The 22,897-nt window shown below is 32.8% G+C and overlaps 3 protein-coding genes across 9 annotated transcripts; all 3 read right to left on the bottom strand.

The window, feature by feature from the left end:
* Positions 1-151: 151 nt before the first annotated feature.
* Positions 152-10,522, bottom strand: LOC132060266 (pseudouridine-5'-phosphate glycosidase-like). Of its 7 annotated transcripts, none has more exons than XM_059453216.1 (10): positions 9,486-9,676; positions 8,655-8,766; positions 7,141-7,305; positions 6,110-6,192; positions 3,884-3,943; positions 3,727-3,787; positions 1,332-1,452; positions 1,133-1,218; positions 879-963; positions 152-785 (listed from the first exon to the last, which is right to left on the bottom strand). In XM_059453216.1, the coding sequence occupies exons 1-10, from the start codon at positions 9,555-9,557 to the stop codon at positions 773-775; spliced, it is 858 nt and encodes a 285-aa protein (XP_059309199.1). In that variant the 5' UTR covers positions 9,558-9,676; the 3' UTR covers positions 152-772. The 7 variants fall into 7 exon arrangements, 5 of the variants coding, with proteins under 5 accessions (XP_059309199.1, XP_059309202.1, XP_059309204.1 ...); XR_009415907.1 differs by lacking the exons at positions 152-785; positions 879-963; positions 1,133-1,218 and adding exons at positions 1,540-1,585; positions 3,084-3,161; positions 3,258-3,364 and having other exon boundaries at positions 1,364-1,452; positions 9,486-9,682; XM_059453219.1 differs by lacking the exons at positions 8,655-8,766; positions 9,486-9,676 and adding an exon at positions 10,443-10,522.
* Positions 10,523-13,246: 2,724 nt separating this feature from the next.
* On the bottom strand, positions 13,247-15,892 carry LOC132060265 (small ribosomal subunit protein eS21-like). Its single transcript, XM_059453215.1, has 4 exons — positions 15,769-15,892; positions 14,337-14,431; positions 14,090-14,222; positions 13,247-13,493 (listed from the first exon to the last, which is right to left on the bottom strand). The coding sequence occupies exons 2-4, from the start codon at positions 14,384-14,386 to the stop codon at positions 13,428-13,430; spliced, it is 249 nt and encodes an 82-aa protein (XP_059309198.1). The 5' UTR covers positions 14,387-14,431; positions 15,769-15,892; the 3' UTR covers positions 13,247-13,427.
* Positions 15,893-21,237: 5,345 nt separating this feature from the next.
* Positions 21,238-22,897, bottom strand: LOC132060974 (multiprotein-bridging factor 1c). Its single transcript, XM_059453863.1, has 2 exons — positions 22,657-22,897; positions 21,238-21,732 (listed from the first exon to the last, which is right to left on the bottom strand). The coding sequence occupies exons 1-2, from the start codon at positions 22,783-22,785 to the stop codon at positions 21,424-21,426; spliced, it is 438 nt and encodes a 145-aa protein (XP_059309846.1). The 5' UTR covers positions 22,786-22,897; the 3' UTR covers positions 21,238-21,423.

Here is a 22,897-nt window from a genome sequence, read left to right as displayed (position 1 = left end):
GATTATTTATAAAAATAAAAATAAAAAATGAAAATGGAATTCATATAAGCTCTAATTCTAATTAAAAAAAAAAAATTATTCTTGTGATTTTATCAACAACCAAATAATGTTTTGTATGACATAATCTTTATGATCATCTATTTGGCTACAATTTATGAAAGATTTCTAAATTCAATGACATTTATAACCGCGCGAAGCGGGAAATATTCACTAGTTAGTCAATAAGTGCACAAACTACCCTGGACACCACAAATTATGAAAATAATATTAATACAGTAAGAAATTTTGCATTTATCTAAGCTGCCTATGGTGATTGGTGATGTAGAAAATAGTAAATGAGAAAAGTTCCACCTGAGGACTTCTAAAAACACAATCAAGATGTGGGAGCCATTGAATATGTCCACTGTGTGTTCACTCTGCCTCAGTCACAAAGTAGTTGCAATCAATTATATGAAATACTCTATACATTCGACTCTATGAAGCGCACGTTGAACACCACATATGCAGTACTTTTGAACACTGTTTCTGCTCCATATACAGTACTACTAGGTAGAGTTGCTTTTCCTTGCTCCAGAGGAGTTTGGTATTGGTAGAGTCGCATTCAACCCGTCTTTTTGCCCTTTGGCTGGTAATCACATCGGCCGCAAGACGCTTACTATTTGCCGAGGTCACTGCTTCCTTCAGAATCAAAGAGCTTAAACTGCTTAGTTGATTGGAAGGAGAAGGAAATATAAGAGTATTACAACATGAGAAGTAACAACACCCGCTCTTCTTAGCACATGTCACTGAAATTGAAACCAATTAAGGTTGTAACCAACCATTATAAAAATCAAAAGAAAATGAACAAGCAGAAACGATAACAGATAGAGTGCACCGACCTTTTATCGCTATGCTTTTGAAGCTGGGCAAGCGAAAAAGCAATTTTAGCACCGACACTGGCATTATTTTTCACGAGTGCGATGTCTGGAACTTCATTAAAGAAACTAGAAAGATGAACTGAAGGATAATTTAATTCAGATGCCATTTTGGAAATAATTAATAATAATTTATTGCGAAATTTTTCTTTCTCCATCAAGATTTTAATGAATGATCTGCAAAACTAAACGTTAGTAGCAACATCAGATAAGGATACTTGAAGACAGAGATGCTCCACCAGTAAGTTCATTCACTCTTGCAAGCAAGAATGGAGTTTCAGCATTGCCAATAATCTTCTTCTCTCTGAGTTTACAATTCCATCCCCATGTTAGTATGTTATAAGTATGTGGAAATAGGCAATGAGTTGCAAAGAACCATGTACCTCCGCAAATAAGAGGATTCAGCAAAATACTTACCGTGCTTCTTGGAGAGCTTGCTGTATTGCCGACTCAATCAAACTTCCAGAAGCGGAATGCTCGTTTGGAATGGGGACTGCTATCAAGATTCCACTCTTTCGCTCAAGTCTTATGTTTGCATCTATAGTCAAATTTAGAGAATACAAGTAAAAATGCTAGATTTTACAAGTAAATGAATGAAGGATGAAATAGGTTCAGGGCTGCTTGCCAATAACTCTAGCACAATGTTCTGGCGATTCTACTCGAGCAGGTGCCTATGTTTTATGGCAAAAGATAACCAATGAGAAAACATGATATAATGTTCATTATAAATATAATTAAGAAAGATATGATCTCATGCTAACTGAAATTATATGAGACCGCTCACAAGTTATCCAAACATATTCCAAAAGAAAAGAAGTAATCTATTCACCTATGCTAATTAGTATGAAATCGATTTGTTTTTTAAGACATAGTAACAGTTGTGTATATTTTTTGACACAGTATGGAATCATTTTCTTCTGAACCACCCTTCATTCCCAATAGTCAAGGGAATGAAAAAATTTTAAGAAGAGAAGAACCCACCTTTTGACTATGTTAGTGTTTGATGTTGACAAGCATCACATTTCAGTATGTAATAATGTTTTCTCCCTTTTTCCTATACTTCACTTCACAGTTCAGTATAGCTATTTACTCCCTCCGTTTCATTTAATAAAGCGGTGCTTACCGGGCACGGTATTTAAGAAAGTAGGGTAAACTGAATATATATACCATAACAAAGGTAGTCCTAGAACTTGTGGTCTTAACTATGTCATGACATTCCTATGGCTGTAAGAGTATGCAATTAGGGCAAAATGAGAGGCTTAAAATTAAAGAGTTCCCAAATATAGAAATGTTTTTCATTCTTTTTCGAACATAACAAAAAGAAATGAGTGGACATAAAATGAAAAGATGGAGTACTACAGAAGAAGCTATTAAGTTATTATGATTCCATTTCCAGCATAAGTTGGTCTACTTTTCATATATTGGGAGGGTTTCTAGGACTGTTTCAATAGTCCACTTTGTTTGTTCAATGAAACTTGTATAACTGCGCTAGTTTTACAATTGTTCCCCTTTTACAGTGAGTGTATAAGATCTACTGTACTTATCAAGAGCCTGACAGGAAATTTCTTGAAACATTACATTATAAACTATATGGCTCTCTCACTTTACTCTTTCTATCTCTCCTCAATTATCCTTAGCCGAGTAGCAGACAGAACATAAATATTTTGGCATTTCTATTCTTCAAAATGTTAGTTGCCACAGTCAAAGCCAGAATTAGGCTTCTAAGTTTGAGAACGTGGCAACATTTTCCTAAAAACATTGCTGACTGTCCACAATTTTTTTTTTTTTAAAACGGTAACATAGACTGTCCTCTATTCCTTACACCTTTTGTGAGTATAGGGTATTTAGTTTCAAGGGTTTAGCCTGAAAAAGGGGTTACTTGTAATACTAAAGAACGAATCCGAGAAGAGGGATGTCAAACTGTATTTTTCTCTAACTGTAACAAGTAAAATGGTTTCAACAGAGCATCATCGAACAATCTTTTTGAAGCTCCTCGCTTACAGTTGGATCTTAGTGCCTACATGTCCTCTTTTACATTTAGTGGAACAAATGCGGTACTAATGCAAAAACATCATCTTTTCTATCTTTAAATGGAGCAGTTGGAAAGGATCTATAAGATTGAAACATATTAAAGGAGTTAAATCATAGGATTAATGACAAAATGTGAACCTTGCAGCCACTAGTTTGTGTGAAGAAAGCAGGGAACTCATCGGTTTTTTAAGCTGCAACAGTAACTCTTTGAGTTTCCTGTAGGTCAAGATAGGAATAGAAATAGTTGAATTTCCAAGTCATCCATTATAATATACAAGAGATCTGAAGTTGGATAAGAAAGTTGGTACAAACCAAATATTCAAGTGTTTGAGGAATATCTAGTATCGATTTTACACCAGCAGAGATCACAGCTACAGGAGTATTTCCAAGCTCAGTAAGATCAGAAGAAATATCCATTGCTGCAAATAAATGCATAAGAACTACTCAAACATAATAAATAAGAAAATAAATGAAAACAAGAGAAGAAAAGTTGAAAGCTAAGGAAGTTGCTTATTTCATAACGAAAAGTTTGCCACTTTACACCACTGATCACTACCAGTCTGTACACTAAAATGCCCTCACATGCATCTTGTTCTCCATTCTTGATTTTATTTATCAATCAAATACTTGTTTGCCAACTCTTTGTCATCAAATGCTCAAAGTAATTTGGCAAGCTACCATTCTAATTAAAAAATTAGATGCTACCAAGCAAAATGCATAACTCTAGCATCACCACAGAGACAAAGCACCAAAGCACATATATAAGCATTGTTTTACTCACTGTTCTCTCCATGTCTATGAACTCCTCCAATACCACCGGTCACAAATATTGGAATACCAACCTACAAGATACGTTAGATTTTTTGTTGAAAAAGATCTGGATGACATCAGAAAACAAACAAATTACTAGAGAAATCCAATATGAATGCAATCATCACCATTGAAGCAAGATACATTGTTGCAGAGACAGTAGTTGCCCCATTCTCTCTGCCTGCCATCTAGAAAAGAATACAAGAAACAAAAACTTAGAGAAAACTTAATTTGACAGCTTTGTGGCAGCTTCCCAAGAATATTTTATTGGATCCTGGGCTCCTGGCAGATATCCAAACATACGCTTCGACACTTTTGAAAGAAAAAATTAAAGATGACGCATATAGATAGCCTTCTATGGCTTAAACATGTGAATCACAGCAGATGCCAGTCAAGACAAAAGGTAGAACCAAATATAACAATATCCAGAAGATTGCAGGTCAAATACTGTTACTTATGCGTGAAAGGTTACCATTCAACGGATATGCAAATAAAAGATGAAAAGAACCAAAAGAAAATTGAACACTTGCATGAGTAAAGTGAAAACAGTCTTTCACAACAGCAAATGAGAAACTAGATACACTTGTTTTTCCTACAAAGAATAATGAAAAACATGTCAGAACTTTGACCCAATCAGATGTGAAAAAGTCATGAAGCAAGTGGATATTTATCTCTTTGATAGTAACTAAAACTTTTGGATGAACTATGATCTTAGGGTTGTTAAGGTCTCTTCTTCTGAGTTCACTTCCACTCCCTATTGTGATACCTTACCTACAAGCTAGCGCAGTCAGACGGTTAAGTAGGCATGTTGAATACAGGAAACTAATAATAGATTGAATATTATTATTTTTAATAAATAGTGGTGTTCGGGCCAGATTATCTACACCTCAATTATATTACCGGGTACTTGCTACCTCCCACTAGTACAGAAACCAAGTAACTCTTCCACTAAAGCTTGGGCAGATGGGATAAAGTCACCAAAGCTTTTATGCCTGGATTGAGCTTCAAACTCCTTATCTCCCATGGTTTTCATCACACTTCATTGACAGCTAGGCCACACCTTTGATGCTTAATAATAGACTCCAATAGTGCAAATCAAGAAAGTGTGGGACATCAGATGTCTTCTTGGTTCTTCCTACCCTACTCATTATAATTTTTAGCAACAGCAATGCCCATCACATTCCACTTTAGTTAAATTACCAACATTATTATTCTTCACTCTTTAAACCAAAGCTAGAATATTATAATCCCCATCCAGGATGGAAGTTAATGAATTATAATCAACAGCAATTCCCATCACATTCCACTTTAATTAAAATACCAGCATTATTATTCTTCACTCTTTAAACCAAAGCAAGAATATTATAATCCCCATCCAGGATGGAAGTTAATGAGATTCATTAAGGGGGCTTGTTCATAGATTGTGATGATAATCATTTCATTGCTGTGATTAGCTACTGATAAATCCCTTCTAGGCTTATATGACAAGAGAAGTAAGTTTTTAGCAGAGAGGTAGGCAAATTGTCATAGTGATATGGGTGGACTTATATTAAAAGGCTTGTTTAAGCTTGAGGCAAAAAACTTATTAGAATCTTGAAGAAAAGTACTTCACAAGAATTGAAGCAATCATATCATAGGTGGAGGTTAGTGGTGCCTGATTGGGAGAGCATGTCTAAGAAGTGAAGGAAATTCTAGTGGATGGCGAACAAAAACCAGGCTTCTGGATTTGATGCTTTCAGGACAAAACCGTATAAGCAAATGATCAGTTCTTTTCAGTGTGAAGGCCAATAATGCACGATTCGCACGATTAATAAGTGAGACGGCTCAAGCTGTTTGAGAGCTTTTTCATCATCTTTGGTATGTTTTTTCTGAAAAGAACAAAGAACTAAAAATGTTTTAAAAGTAAAGAAACAAACCTTTTAAAAGTCACGCTTCCTCAAAATACTTAAAACTGTGGTAAAGTTTGGAATAATCAATAAATAAACACATTTTGTTATAATAAAAACTGTCTTCCTAGAAATATTTTGGAACTGTAACAAGGGAGTGTAAAACAAACAAGATAGTGCAAGCTGTGATGGAGTATATTCGTAAAATTGTATAGTCATCATCAAGGGGCACATAATTCTGCCAGCATACATTATAAAACAAGCCATTTGTGGCATGCTATTTTCTCTAGGCCCATGAAACTCATTCATGTCACATCTCGAGATTTACACACACACACACTTACATATATGTCTATTCCTCAAGCTAGTGAAATTTAAGTTTCAGCAGTCAACAATATTTTAACAAATATGATAAAGGCAAACAGAATATAATTGCCCATATTAAGTCACGTAGTTTGATTGACTTACAACAAGCGCAATGTCTCTACTAGCAGTTTTCCGAGCTTGACTACCAAGACGTGCTAGATTCTCTAGTTCTTCAGTAGTCAAGCCTACCATAAAGAATATAATTCATGGTTAAAACAGTTTACATGTCACTATGATTTCCCTTGTTAAAAGAAAATTAACACAAGAATAAGACAACTCAGAAATAACCTAAAGTCATGCAAGTATTTGAAGTTTTATCATTTTAGAAGTTGACAAACTTTGAGCCAAGAGTATCATATAAAACTTGACAACCAGTCAATATGACGTCAAGAGTATCATATAAAGTCATGATGATCAGTCCTGACGGCTGTTAGTTAGTAATGACGTCAATATTCTCGAGATACCGTGTTCTCATCTATTACATTTCCTCACTTACTGTAAAGTTTAACTAATAATTTATCAAATATTCATAGCTGCTGTAGAACATGAAGTTCTGGAATTAATTAAGTACAAGATGGAAATGGTTCACAGCATAGATGCTCTCAAAAAGGTTACTCTCCATGCCAAATTGTTCATCTTCACATTCCATTACAAAAAGAATCCACTACATTCAAATTGCTCATCTTCACATTGATAGAAACTGTCCAATTAAGTTGGAAAAGTCAAAACTTTCAGACAACCGTCAGATACTCATGGACTATGCATCAGCCATATGCCAGTGCTGGAATATGATTGACCATAGAAGTCAACGTACATTAATTTAGCATGTATATTTTGAGGAACACAAGTATTTTGTAAAAGTTTCATTTCTTTGATAAGAGAAAGATGTTAAGAGTTAAAGCACTCATCAATTTAATTGTGCTACCAAAAGTCTAAAGTTAGCATAAGTATGGAGTAAATACATAAACGGATAAGACATAGACAACTTGATCTCTATTGATAGTTAAGATGCATATTAAGTCGAGCACAGACAGAGTGCCATGAGGTCTTTGGACACTTTAAGTTCAGGAGAGATGTGATGAACTTAAGAATCCTGGAAATCAACCCCGCTTTCGTGCCAAGGTACATCCAACCAAGAAATGAGAAAAGAGAAAAGAACACGATAAAGCGAAGTCTCAGATAGACACCTATGCGTGGTACGCCATCCAGAATAGCTATAGTGGCAGGTATGGCTCCATTCTCCCTCACAATGACCTCCAACTCTTTTGCTGTCTCGAAATTCTGAGGATATGGCATTCCTGGAAACAGCAATAAAAGCCATAGTTGGAACTACTATCAATAAAACATAAATGAGAAAGTAAATTTATCTCCTTAAGGCTAGCTAACTTAATACATATAAGGTTCAGTAAGGCCAACTACTGAAATGCATTGCCATAAAGTCTGAAGTCTTTGCACACAGTTATCAGTCTATTTGATGCACAATTAGCGTGCCCGATTGATGAGGTAACACACTGATCATTCAAGTAACACGTTATTTTCACTGTATGAATGTAAAGCAGAAGTCTCCATCTTTTGCTTTTCTATTTTATTTGGGAAAGCTTGGTATGGGGAGGAAGAATGGAGATCGGGAGCGGACCTACTGCATAAACAGTCGGTTAACCAGACCCATAGCTTTAAGCTCCCAATTGATATATTTATATACGTGAAAATCCATTAAAGTTGGTAAATTTTAAGAAAACTTAACAAACTGCTTCAAGAGAGCAATGAATGCATAGACATTTGCTCCTCAAGCCAGTTAGAACTCCAAAACCATTGACTTCTCATCGCACAACTGCCCCTCATGGATAACAAGTAAATTTATTTCTAAATTTTAGCTTAACATCACTTCTCATTCATATTTCCATTACATTCTGTTCTCAACTTCCTCGCGAAGTACAAAATTATCTTCAGTAATACATTCTTTAGATTGTAATAATAATTAGCACATAACTTTTTCTTTTTTGATAACCGAGATATTCTTAATGGTCAGTGGCACACGATTTGAAACTCAGAGGACAATGGGCACGCCCCTCTACAATTCTCTACGATGGCCAGTGGCACATAGTTTCAAACTCAATGAATAATGGGTTCTCGCCCCCTGACCCTTCTCTACAATAGCTAGTGGCACACAATTTGGAACTCAATGAATAATGGGGCCACACCTATATTCTTCTCCACGATGGCTAGTGGTAATACAGTTTGAAACTCAATGAATAATGGTCAGCCGCTCTACTCTTCTCCATAATGGCTAGTGGCACACCGTTTGAAACTCAATGAGTAATGGGCCTGCCCCCTAGTCTTCTTCACAATGGCTAGAGGCACAACAGTTTGAAACTAAGTAGATGATCATCGATCAATCCACGTCTCTACACTTCTCCACTTAAATGCAAGGTTCTCCACTTAAATACAAGGATTTTGCCAGCGGTAGGCATGATTCAAACCCGTAATGTGTGCCTAACTCACACATCACAAGTTGCGCTCTTACCACTGGTGCTAATTACTAGCACATAATTTCCCTACAGTTGTACTAATAACAAATAAGACATATAAGCAAAACCATAAAAAAAAAAAAAAAAAAATGAGCAAGGAGGTCAAAATCTTCTCATACGATGAGATATTATAGTCGATTCCAATGCAACAATCGGGCTTCCATGTTTTAATGCTATGGAAACCTCCGGAGATATCTTAATCCACCCCAAATTTTGACCATTAGGGCCATGCTATAAAGGATGAACATGTAAGTAAGTAATTCACCATAAACTCAAGTTCAATGTTCAAAAAAAACCACTCCCTTTGTCCCAATATGTGTGACACTTTTCGTTTTTCGAGAGTCAAATAAGAAAATCTTTTGACCGTAATTTATTCGTAGGCCCTTTAAATATTTTAAATTGTTAATTATTGTGACTTATAGTACTACTTTTTTATGTAGTTTCTAAATATATAAATTTTTTTTCAAAAAACTTAAAAAAAAAAAATCTCCCTCCAAATATGACTTGTCCACTTTCCTTTTTTAAAAGTCAAACTATATAAACTTTAACTAATATTTTGAGATATATTTTTTACCATATTAATATGAGAATAATTACAACTTGTGTACTTTTCGTGAAGTTTTTGAATATCTAAATTATAATTTAAAATATTGAATTGAACTAATTCAATTTAGCTCCGAAGATTGACTCTCGAAAAGCGAAACATGATAACTAATATGAAACAGAAGGAGTATGTCCGAATTCACGGGTCAAAATAAAGAGGTTTGACTCTTGAAACGCAAACTGTGTCATATAAATTAGGAGAGAGGGAATACTTTTCTGCAACTGTAAATTGAACAAAATTTGTTGGAATTAAGGCATTTGCAATTTCATTAGTATTCTACAATCTCAAACCCTTTTTTTTAAATGCTAAAAAGGGTAATTAGTAGTAAGAGAGAGTTTAGGGGTACCTTAGAGGCAGAAGTTGCTGATGTAAAGTGTCTACTAATGATTGCTAATCTAGAATTAGGTGCAGAAGCCATGAATGACGAAATAACTTCGATTTTGCAACTTGAATATACAATAAGGGGTCGTTTTTTAGCTACTAAATAGACATTAATTTCTGCATAACTTAAACCACGTTTTGTAGCTAGTTTGTAGCCAGTCAGCAAGTTAGTTATTCAGGTATAAAATTAATATATGACGTTTGATTTACAAATTAGAAACCCGCATAACTAAGAGCCCCTTTGGATTGGCTTATAAGTTCATTTTGTGCTTAAAATAAATTTAGATAGCCCAACTTAATTTTTTTTTTTGGATTGGCTTTATAAGTTTATTTTGAATAAAATAAATTTAGATAGAAGATGTAATAACATTCTAACTTTTACCAACTCGGGACTATATTAGTATAAAGCGGCATTATCCTTTACTAAATCCTTCGCTTTGAACAAGACCTTTCCCGATCAATTGTTTTGAGCGGGTGAACCATGTTCTATCTATCGTAGTCACCCTAAGCGGCAGAGCTCGTAAACTCAAATGGTCCGAGATCGAACCTCTGAAATGGCCGGAACGGAAGTCGCAGAAAACCGTTGTTCTTGGTACATGTAATCATGATTTCTTTTTTGTTAGGCGGCAAGAAATAGACAAGATTTAATCGAATCGCCTATTTTTTCCCTTGAATAAAAGTTGAAATGATAATATTACCCTTATCGCTCCCCACTTAAATATTTTGCTTTTCTATGCAAACCATCAAATCCACTATTTTTATTTCTTCTTAATGATAGACTATAGAAGGATATAATGCTTATACTGAACAAGATTTGTTGAAATTAAGACATCTGTAATTTCATTAGTATTCCAATAATCTCAAAACCTGTTTTTGAATTGCCAAGAAGGGTAATTAGTAGTAAGATGAAGTTTAGGGGTACCTTAGAGGCAGAAGTTGCTGAAGTAAAGTGTCTACTAATGATTGCTAATCTAGAATTAGGTGAAGAAGCCATAAATGATTAAATAAGTTCGATTTTGCAATTTGAATATACAAAATTGCCGGCTATTAGCAGCGTCTTCAACTCCCACGAGTAAGCTGACAAGTCCACCTTGTTAGTTGTTAGTTACTATATTTCACAAATTGATGAATCTAAAATTTATGAAAATTTCAGAAATAGCCATTTTCTGGATTTGTAATTGAAAAATAGCCTCAACTTTGTTAATAATTTAATCCATGACAGTGTCAAAGGATGTCGAATTTACGAAGGTAAAACTCCAAAATACTCCCTTTTTTTTTTTTCTTGTCCACAATATACTTTGGCCATTTTTTAAGAATTACTAATAATAAAGAGCTTATGTATTATAATATATTAATTGGTGTAAAGCCTCAATATATTTGGGAAATGATTAGAAATAAGTAACTAATATTAAGGGTAAAATGGGAAAAAATTATTTTTCTCTTAATATGCTAAAGTGAATAAGTAAAAGTGACGTAGAGAGTAATATTTTGTATGAAATTCAAGATACAGCCATGATATTTTATTTTATTTTAGTTCGAAGTTCATGAATCATGACAATACTGGGAGAAAGGGAATTTCGATCGTTTATAAAAATTTTAAAGTTTTATCACCTTTTTACAAGATATCTTTATTTTTTACACATAAGATATCTGAAAAAGACATTTTCTTCTATTCAAATTGTAAGAAGTCAAGAGATCTTATTTTCTCGACAGAACTCTGACTTTTTAGGGAGAAATGCTTATTTAGCCTTTTACAAACATTTTTTAGTTTTATGACTCTTTTACAAGAAATCTTAATTTTTTACACATAAGAGATTTGAAGAAAAAAAAAACATAAGAAATCTGAAAAAGTCATTTTTCTATTCAAACTATAAGAGGGCCAAGAAATCTTATTTCCTCGATTTTTTACTTGTTTAAGTTTGAAATACATATAGTCGAGATGTTAAAAGGTGCCATAGATGATGTTGTCATGGTGTTCCGCATTAAAAGTAGGGAAAAGGGTCAAATATACCCATTTACTTTAGTTTATTGGCTAACTTTGCCATCCGTTAACCAAAATAGTTAAATATGCCTCTTCATATACAAGTTGGGGCAAAATATGCCGCAAATACCCTTAGCAAGAAAGTTTCAAAATAACCTTAATCTCTAACATATTTCCACATAAACAAGTATAATCATTGAAATTGGGTGACATGGATGCCCACATGACATTTAACTTATTCTATGTGGTGCCTACGTGGCAATTTTTTAAAAAACAATCTGAAAAATTGATTTTTCTAAAAACAAATCTGTTAAAAATGAATTTTATTAAAAATCTGAATTTTTTTTATTTTATAAAACCCAATTCTTAAAAAAAATCTGGAAAATTGAAAATGATTTTTTTTTTAAAATCAATTTTTCAGATTTTTTAAAATTAATCCAGATTTAAGAAAAAAAAAATAGGACACCTTTTTTAAACAAAAATACTTTACATTTTTCCAGATTTAGAAAAAAAAATCATTTTCCAGATTTTTTAAGTACAATATCCAATTTTCTAGAATATATTTTAAAAAATGGGTTTTAATAAAAAAAAAAGTTTCATATTTTTAATAAAAGTCATTTTTTTCAGATTTGTTTTTTAAAAAAAAAAGTAATTTTTTAGATTTTTTTTAAAAAAAAATTGCATGTAAGCACCATATAGAATAAGTTAAATGTCATATGACGTTCATATCACCAAAATTCCAATGAATAGACTTGCTGATGTGGGATTATGTTAGAAATGAGGTATTTTTGAAACTTTGCTAACGGTATTTGACCCTAACTTATAATGAAGGGGTATATTTAACTATTTTAACTAAAGGAGGACAAAATTAGTCATTAAACTAAAGTGAAGCGGTAATTTGACTCTTTGCACTTAAAAGTAACTAAAAGGAAAAAGAGCTTCGAGACAGACTGATTTGAGGAGAAAGCCCTATATGGTGTTCCGCATTAAAATTAACAACTTTTCAATGAATTTTCAGATACGGCTATTTTCAAAGATCAATTCGAAAAATGACTATTCCATACAATTTTAAAATTTATGAATCAAATAATACAACCACTAATTTGAAAAACAAAACAAAACCTCACACAACTTGCGTCAAGAACATGTTAGTGAAACGTTTCATTTGCCAGGATTATTTCGAAATTACAAAGATACTTCCGTCCCAGGAGAAAATAAAATTTGCAACTTTTTTCTTCGGTCTTGAAAACCATCAAGGGCTTGCAACAAAAGCACTAACGAGGAAGTTATTGTTATATACTTCTTTCTGCGATTCCAGAGATGGAGGAGCACCGAACATTTCTATTTTTAGAAAAAGAGATCAGATTTAGCATTGCCTCTAAAGCACGTTTATTATGTCCATGCCCAAGAATTTAGCTCATTGTTGGGGTAAGAGGGTAACCACATAAAGCTATTCAACTTTGCTAGTTGCTAAAAGTTGTATGGAGAACAAAATGATGTCACCTATAAAAGAGAAGTAAGAGGGGATACAAGATATTATCCAATCTGTCTAAGCTTCGAGGGACAGAGTGACCTGATAGGTATCCGATTGAATAGTCAAGGTGCGCGAAAGCTTGGACCTGGACTAAAAAAAAAAGGGCTTGCCATACAACAATAAAAACACACACAAAAAAAAAAGCATAAAGTCGAAACACAAGTTTTGTGCCAGGTAAATTGGCAACGGAAAGAAAAGGATCATCAGGTAAGCTAAATGACCCAAAGGGCTCATATTGTCTTCCATCTCCAAAAAATTTCTTAACAGTACGAAATCAAGTTACAGCACTAAAATAGAGTAAGTTATGTAGATGCAAGTCCATTTTGACTAATAATGAAAGCGACTAACACCAATGAAGAACTGCTGGTAATACAAAAGTAAATAGAAAACTCTCATTGTTGTCCAACTTCAGCTTTCTTCTTCTGCCAGAGCCTATCAAGAGCACTATCGGCATCTCCCTGCAGAAAATATTTTTCATGTCAATTGCAGTAGCACACAAGATGAATGTCGAAAGCAAATGAGGTAAACCACCACAACAGGATTCTAAGGAGATAACTCTAGCCAGAAGAATCAGATAACCATGTGCCTGAATCATAGCCCCAAAATTATAAGTGAGAAACATCTTTCTTTCGGTAACAAGCTTTTGACAAGGGATAATAAAACTAGTTGACTGCCATCCACCAATATAGGCAAAGGGTTAATACTGCAACTAAAGTATACAAAGATCCTTATATCAATGAAGATTTTCAGTTTCTGTTTGGCAGAAAGAAGAACGGGACAAGAAAAACAGTGTCGTGCTGAGAACAAGATACCTAAAATGGACTGCAACAAGTAACTAAATACGCACCACAACTTCAGGCTAGTGAGCCGTGTAATTGGCAACCATTTCTCCCTCACATGATGTCGTGCTTTTTATAAGTCCATGAGACACAACCAATAGTTCACTCTTAGAAACCCCAATAATTTGAAAGAAAGAACATCTTTGGCATAACTCAGAACAATCCTAAGGTAAAATTCCTTTAACGTGATATTCAGAAGTAACAAAGAATATTACCTGGGCACGAATAAACCCACAGAGAGCATAAGTGGTGAACTGGCCAGTGTATCGGCCAAACTCATCCAAATGCCCAACATTGAGCTGCACAGATGCATGATCCTTGGAAGTGATCAGCCTGTTAGTAGCAGAGCTGCATCAAAATAGCACGTTAATTAACTAAATAACCTAATATACATCTTCATTATATAGATGAACACAGCAAACTGAATCTAATCAAAAGCGCAAGGAAGTAAGAAATACATACCACTTCCTAGGGATGTAAAGGTCCATGTTTTGTCCCTCATCGTTCTGCATCTTGACAACTGCTTTACACGAATAGACTTTAGAATTGGAAAGCTCCTGGGTTTAAAAGGGAAAGCAAATCAAACTACAAGTCACTGACAAAACAGTGTCTTTTTTTTTTTTCATGTGTTGCAAACCTACATTAGGCCACTCACATTTCCATTACAGATTGTAATACAGAAGTAATTCCAACAAATGTGAAGGCATCCAAAAAAGTGAAACTAATTAAAACTTTGACCATCCAACTCAACATGATACAAGTTAGAATCAAATGAAAAATATCAAGAGATTTCAGAAGTTTGACTCAATTGGGAATTAAGAGATACGTAAACGGAAACATTATAGTTGTGGATGTCTGAATACAAAAGTTGGCTTGATAACAAAAATATAACCTAAAAAGTTTTAAATTTGAATAATTGAAACATGTACTCTATCATTTATCTTCACAAACAAAATTCCAAATTAGTCACTTATCAAAAAAAAAGTTCCCCACGTGCGTACAAATTTCTCATCCAGGACAACGAGAGGTGACATTATGAATCATACTATCTTTTGATTAAAACGATAATCACTTTTTTTATAACCAAAATGATATTCACTTTGTTTCAATTGGTGTCTTACTTTATTTTCCTTTTTAGTCTGTTTAAAAAAATGTCACTTTCTATATTTAGTAGCTCTTTAACTCCAACATCCCGAAGACCACACGATTAAGGCATTTTTTGTACATAATACACATCTTTATTATTTATTTTTTTGATGACATGCGAACCCGCAGCCACTACCATTCGGGTGCGCACAGGGTAAACCCAACTCCTGTGCAATAGCTCGCAAACCACACAGGAGAAATAATCCGCACTAGGCAAGCCCCGTGAGACGAGCTAGACCCAGAAGGCAAATCCCCTGTAGTCGTAGACAGGGGGTTTGGAACCTAAGACCTTCATGAAAGCCTCATGCTCAGCCAACTGAGCCACCCTTGCGGGTAATACACATCTTTAATTTAAAAGCACAATGTTCAAAAGTTCTATTCACTTTTCTTAGGCTCTGTGCCAAGTCAAACTAAGACCCATAAAATATGAAAAGATTAATTGACAACAGGACATTACTGAACAAACATGCTGAAAATTGAAGTTATAACCCTACTCAGATGAATTACACTGCAAAGCATACTACTTTAACACAATCAAAAGATAAGACAGCATTCAAATACAACATCTGTTGCGAAATCAATTAAGCTATACAAGGAAATACATATTCCCATTCCACCACAAAGTTTTCTTCACATAAAAATGAATCACACATTATTTTTCCAAAAAAAAAAAATAGGAAGTACAAATAGGAATAATAATATATAATGATAAAAAAGTAAATCCATGATTTGGTGAACGAAATTGTACCTCGAAAGCAAATACTGACGACGCCGATGAATGTGCTTTGGGGGAGAAAAGCAGGGACTAAAGCTTAAAGGCTTATGATAAAACCCTAAATTTGCATGGAATGACTTAAATAACCCTGATTGTTTTGTGTAATTACAAAAACCGATGCTTGACCCATCCGGCCCACGTTAATTAGAAAAGACCCGTTAAGAATGGGTCATTTGAACTTTTGTTCCTATTTTGTGCTGGTCTTTAATTGTTGTCCCCAGTAAAAACAATTTTTTTCGCGGGATATAAATCTATATTTTCGTATCATAATATTTCATAAGTTATTGTCTCAATAGTGTCCCGCTAAGCATAAGTTTAGTTTTCAAGGCCAAAAACTAAAGACCAGCTGATTTTGAAGAGCAAACCGTGCAATTTCTATAAGAATTTGGGAGAAATGGACAAATAGTGGTGTTTTTATAGTATTAATAAAAAACAAGGTACTAGCTATTATCTTAAAATTCAATTAAAGTATAATCATTCATCAAAAAAAAAAAATGGGACAAAATATAAGTGAAATTTTATCACACTTTGTTGGAGTTGAAATCTTGAAACTTCAACATAACTCGAGGCGGAGCCAGGATTTAACGTTTATGGGATCGAGATTTTAGTTTTGAAAGTTACTGAGTTCTAAATTAATAATTTGTATATGTTCAATGAATTTTTTTAATACAAATATAAGGTTTAGATCAAAGCTACTGGGTGCGGTCGAACCTGCACCCAATGAGCTAGTTCCGCCCCTGAGCATAACGTGATAAAACTTCATACTTTTAATTGTGAAACTTTAGTATAGTAACCACTACGCCTGCTTTTCGGAGACATTTCCTTGAGTTCTTGTACTTCAAATTGCACTAAATTTTGAAAAGTTCCTATATTTTAATTTAGCAATATGATCCTCCAAATAATCTTTCTGTACTTCAAAAGTAATTAAAATTTTAAATAATTTTTAAATGCTGATTGAAACGTAATTAGCGTTCAAAAAGTGTCTATTGCCCATTTCATCCTTCAAAAGGTAACGTGTTAGGAGTATAAACTAACTTTTTTTTTTTTTTTTTTTTTTTTCTCATCAGGTGTCGGGTATTAAATGAGATCCGACTAAATCAAATCGTTACAAGAATATCTGGCATTAGTAAAAGCAACTCAACACTAATGTAACGCGAATGGACTCAATTTACTCCTGGGCATCCAATTAAAGATAAACTAACTTCTTATTTTTTGGGCACACAATCCATATTCTCTTTATCTGATATGTAATGTCGCATCGATGGATATATAGAGCCTACCAATATTAGGCGAATAATATTTAAAATTCTACATAGCCAAGCAAAAGTAACCATTCGAGTTAATGACAACGAATTTTAGCTCCCATAATTCTCTCCTTGACGAAATATTGCCTAGTATTTACGACATCACTTCCTTTCACATAGAGAACTTGGTCTGCAGATTTCTTCTTTAAATATTCACACTCGATAGCTTTTATCGTTTTATTTTGCATCGTCCCATATGGCTTTTTTCCTATTAAAAAAATTAAATCGAAAGAAACAAGCAATTTCCAAAAATTAATTATATTTTGGATTACAATTATCCTCCGGGGAGTCTCAATTGGCTTATCTTGACTCTTATTGAGCAAAATTTCAACTTACATATTTTTGTTATGTTTCCAACCTTTAACATATACGAAATTAATCAATATGAATGATGGAAATACAAAAAATTTCCGCTCCAAACAAAAGATAGTGACAACCTTTTGTAAAATTTTACATATATGAAGTTACTCAATGCTAATGCTGGAAATAAAGCTTTCGCTCCAAATAGGGGCGGACTAATATCAAGTTTGCAACGAGGCTTATGGTTGTTGTGGTTCTTTTTTTTTTTTTTTTTTTTTTTGTAATTGTTATTTAGTCCAAAACTGCATGGACAGAACGGAAAAGAATCATCCCAGGCATATCAAAACAATGTTTATAGTTATGAAAAGCTTAAATTGATTCTCAGATGTCTATATTGGTCCATCACTTATTTTGCATTGCCAACAACCCCCAAAAAATAAATGATAGTACGTCATATTTTTTCCAGAGCATGTGAATTCAACCACGATAAACAGAGTAATACCACAATCGAATCACAAAGTGATTAGTTCTTTGATCAATCCAAGTTAAGTTTTTGGATTAAATTTTTATTTTTTGTGAATCAAATTCATCCTGTTTCAGCTTATGATCAATATTTTGCCACAAAAAAGACCATAACATTTAAAAAAAGAGAACCATTAACATTATGAACACATACCACCAGCTTTTTACATAGCCATTACTTCGAAAAGTTACTAAGGAGCCGTTTGGACATGACTTCATCTCGTGAGATGAAATCATGTTTAGACATCTGATTTGGATTTTTAAGTTAGGCTTTTTTTTTATAAATATAAAAAACAAATTGTGAAAACCATCAAAATTTTATATTTTAGATTTTTATACTGATCTTCAAAATGAGTAAATCTTGAGTTCTTATAATAAAATTAATATCTTTGTAGAATGTTTCTAAAAAATACGACGAAATTGATCAAACTTTAGTTGATAAAAAGAAAATTTTAATATGAATAGTAATGTAACTACTCTTTAATATAATCCTCTCACATAGTAAACATGATTGGTAAATATATTTTACCAACTTGCAGATTAATATTTAATACAAATGGTTAGTAAACATGATTGGTAAATATATATATCAACTTATGGGTCTTTTTTTACAAAATATAAACGTATGAGTCAAATTTTACATTTATATTTTTTGAAATCATGATTTTAAATGCTAAATCATATCTTTTTGGATGATTTGAAAACAATGAGATGAAATCAGTTATGAAAATCTTAAACGCTGATTTCGTCTCATATCCAAACACCTACTAAGTCGATATAACACTGAAATCCACAATGACACAAGAATACAACAACTATAAACTTTCCACCGCACACAAACTCAACCCTTTTCACTTATGATTTTTACCTCTAAGTTTAACAAAGTCAGCTACCGCCTTTTTTATTCAAGGCGACGGAAAATTTTCGGTAAATTTTTTTAAGTGGAAAATTTGTCAAGCCAAATTTAAAAAAAAAAAAAAAAAAAAGCTATATATATCTTGATTAATCATATCATTAAATTGACTCACGTTTTACTTAATTGGAATAAATTGCTTTTATAAATAATAATAAAAAAAAAGTCCACATAAATGATATTTCTGAAAATATAGATCGAGCCTGAAATTGATTGAGTGACTTTTCTAGTACGAAAAAACAAAAAACAAAAAAAAATCGAATAACTGAGTGATTGTATGAGAATTAACTCCGTAAAGGACCATGCCATTAACTAAAGAACGGAACCATCAACATTATGAACGCATATACCACTAGCTTTTTACATAGCCTTGAGTCCTTGACATACAAGGAGAATCTAGAAAATGACACAACAACACAACTACTATAAACTTCCCACCATACACAAACTAAACACTTTCGCTTGCCTCACATCCACCATGCACTTTATCATAAATATCCAAAAGTTCTCTACAATCTCCATTATTCAAAATACAGTTAGCACCATCTCTATTTATAATACTCTCTCCGTTTTAATTTATTTGTCTGATTTTAACTTGATATGAAATTTAAGGAGAAAAATTTTAAATCTTGTAATCTTAAATTAAATACCCTTTTAGCCACGAGAATGATTCACTTTTTTTGAAATTTATTAACTTTATTTGAAATAAACGTTTGTCCTTAGAAATTTCAAATAAACTTGAAACTGTATTTGAATACTAAAAAACAAAATCTTTTTTCACTTTTTTACATTTCATGTTAATTCAAACAACAAAATATTCTTTGCAAAATCTATAATCAAACACAACTCGATCTTCAAACTCCAACTTCAAAAATTCCAAATAAAATGAAAAATATTCAATTTCTACAACCAAACACTACTAAAAAAATACGCAAAATACACCAGAATGCTCTTTAATTTTGTGTCTTAAACATACCACGTAAACAATTGAAAACAACAGTTGCCCAAAAAGGAAAAATGGTATTTTCTTAAAACGAACTAACGAACAAAGTAAGCTAAACAAATTGAAACATAGAGATTAGTACAAAATTTACTTTAATTCAAAACATGAAAGTCTATTTCTATATAAATTTGACTATAAATCTTAACTAGAGCTGAATTAAAATACCAAATGATATTAAATTTTAATTTCCTACATCTTGAATTATTTTTTTCCAACTAACTTGTGCTATACAGGTTAGCGGGAATATAATACTATACCGGCTTAAAATTTGGACATTGAGTGAAAAATGAAGCTAAAACTAATGAAATTTTTCTTTTTTGAAGCAAATATTGAACCACTCAGGTATTTAATCTGAGTAGCTTTTTTTTTTTTTTTTTTTGTAAACATCTTGAAAAAGAAAAAATTAGTGAGATCGTTAAGATGATTGGTTTTTTTTCTTTTTTCTTCTTTTAAATAGTTGTGCTTAGTCCACAACTCCATGGACGGGCTGAGGTTTCAGAACATCAATAGATGCTACGTTGGTGCGTAATAATTGATTCTAGGTGTTTATATAGGTCCATTAGCCCTTTTCCATAATGCCAACATTTCCCAAAAAAATGATACGTAGATAGTTTATTCAGAACATATGAATTGATCATCATCACGATAAACAGAATACCAAATTATAATTGGATCAGAAAGAAAGAAGTAGTGATTAGTTGTTTAATCAAATCCAACTTAAGTTTTAGGGTTAAACTTCTACCATTTTCCGTTCTATCAGTCGATTTCACCCTGTTTCAACTTAAAATAAATATATCGCCACAAAAAAGACCATACCATTAAAAGAGAGAACCATTAACATTATGAACACCTACAACTAGTTTTTTACATAGCCCTAACTAGGAAAAGTTACAAGGCAATTAACACAAGGGGAATCCAGAATACAAAAACTATAAACTTTCCATCTCACACAAACTAAACACTTTTCGCTTGTGCTTTTTACCTCTAAGTTTAACAACATTTTCTCCAGCTAAATCAGTTTTCTCCATCTTCTTTTTTTTACTTTCTCAAGTCCCGCCGGTTACACAGTCTCATCTAGCTTCCCAGCATTAACAACAGCAGCCGCTGCCGCCTTCTTATTCAAGCCGGCATTGAATTCCGATAAATATTGTTGATGTGGAAATTTTTAAGTTTAAGTCAAATTAATTATTTGTTTTAAATAATTTTAAATTGATTCATTTGCCTGAAATTAATTAAAAGTGACTTTATAAGTAAAACAATAATAGTGAATAATTTTCTATTACTAAATAAAATTAAATTAGTTGAATCACTCTCTGAGATAATTTCCAACAATTATGATTGAGATAAGAACTATTAGTTGAGATTAATTGAGTGACCGTACCCGAAATTAATACGAGAAATTAACTCCAAAAACGGCCATACCATTAAAGAACAAAACCATTAACATTATGAACACATACAAGATACAACTAGCTTTTTTCATAGCCATAACACCGAAATCCTTACATCTCACAAGGAGAATCCAGAATATACAACACAAGAATACAACTATAAATCTCTCTCCTCACAGAGACACACAACACTTTTCACTTGTGATTTTTACCTCTAAGTTTAACACCAAGCACTTTCTCCATTTTCCCCAACACAAGTTGATTAGGAACTGCTTTACCATTCTCATATTCAGCAACAACCTGTGTCCGTTCATTAATCTGCTTCGCTAAATCAGCTTGGCTCATCTTCTTCTCAATCCTCGCTTTCTGTATCGCTTGCCTCACATCCACCGGTACTTTCTCCAACGCTGCCGGTTCCGCTGCCTCATCTAGCTTCCTAGCATTAACGGCAGCAGCAGCCGCCTTCTTATTTAAACCGCCATCAAATTTCTTCACTGTTTGAACCTGTGACGGAAAACATTTTAGTATAAATCCTTTTTTCCAAATCATATATTTAAATTAAATTTTTTATTAAATATGTATAAATATAATTAATTAAAAACCCAATAACTTAAAAAAATTAAAATTAAAATTTCAAATCCCCGACCAAACTCACAAATTTCTCACAGGGTGTTCACCGAACACCCTCGATAAAAAATTACAACGTATATATAATAAATTTTATATGCTTTATATATTAACTTTTAATCCGATAAAAATAATAAAAGATATATTTAAATTTCTTTTTTTCTTCAAAAGTTGTTCTAATAAAAATCCCGAAGCTAACAACACAATCTCTATTGAAAATGTACCTCTAGTTGTCCTTCCATTCATTTGTGTGATTTTGACTCGATTAAAAAAACAAAAAGGACGTTCAGCCATGAAAATTATATACTTCTCTCCGATTTTTTTTTTCTCCCTTTATTGGACCATCAGCGTTTTCAGATATAACTTGAAATTGTATCTGAAATTTCAAACACACCTAAAATATTACTTTTCACTTTTCTATAATCAAATACAACTCCATCTTCAAGTCCAACTTTAAAAATTCAAAATAAATCAAAAAAATATTTGATTCCTATGGCCAAATGCCTACTAAAAATATGCAAAATGTATGAAAACGCTCTTTTACTCTTGTGGTATTAAAGAAGACACGTGAAAAGTTGAAATTAATGAGCTTTCAAGAAAAAAAACTATTCAAATTAAAAAAATAAAATAAGACAAATAAATTGAAACAGAAAGCAGTACAAAATCTATTCATATAATATAAGACATGAAACTCTATCTTCATATAAATTTAATGAAGAATCTTAACTAGATATAAATTAAAATACCAAATGCTATCATTTTTTAATTTCCTACAACTTTGAATTATTTTTTCCTACAAACCTGTGCTCCAGTTCGCAATGCCTGATTAACTGCCTTGGGATCCCTCAGGTCTTGTGCCTTTGTCTTTGGCTTGTGCAACACGACTAGTTCCCACTCTTGTTTTAATCCACCTGTTGATCGCATTGGCATTTTTGATCAACCAATAAATTAAAATGAATGTAAATTGTGTTTAATTGTAATGAATTATGGTTTTTGTTTAGTTGAATGAATTTGGAATGGTGAGATGAAAAGGAAGATGAGG

The sequence above is a fragment of the Lycium ferocissimum genome, chromosome 6 (genome assembly GCF_029784015.1).
Source record: "Lycium ferocissimum isolate CSIRO_LF1 chromosome 6, AGI_CSIRO_Lferr_CH_V1, whole genome shotgun sequence".
In the NCBI taxonomy this organism is placed as follows: domain Eukaryota; kingdom Viridiplantae; phylum Streptophyta; class Magnoliopsida; order Solanales; family Solanaceae; genus Lycium; species Lycium ferocissimum.
The sequence above is the reverse complement of the archived record's forward strand: the minus strand, read 5'-3'. Positions and strand labels throughout refer to the sequence as shown.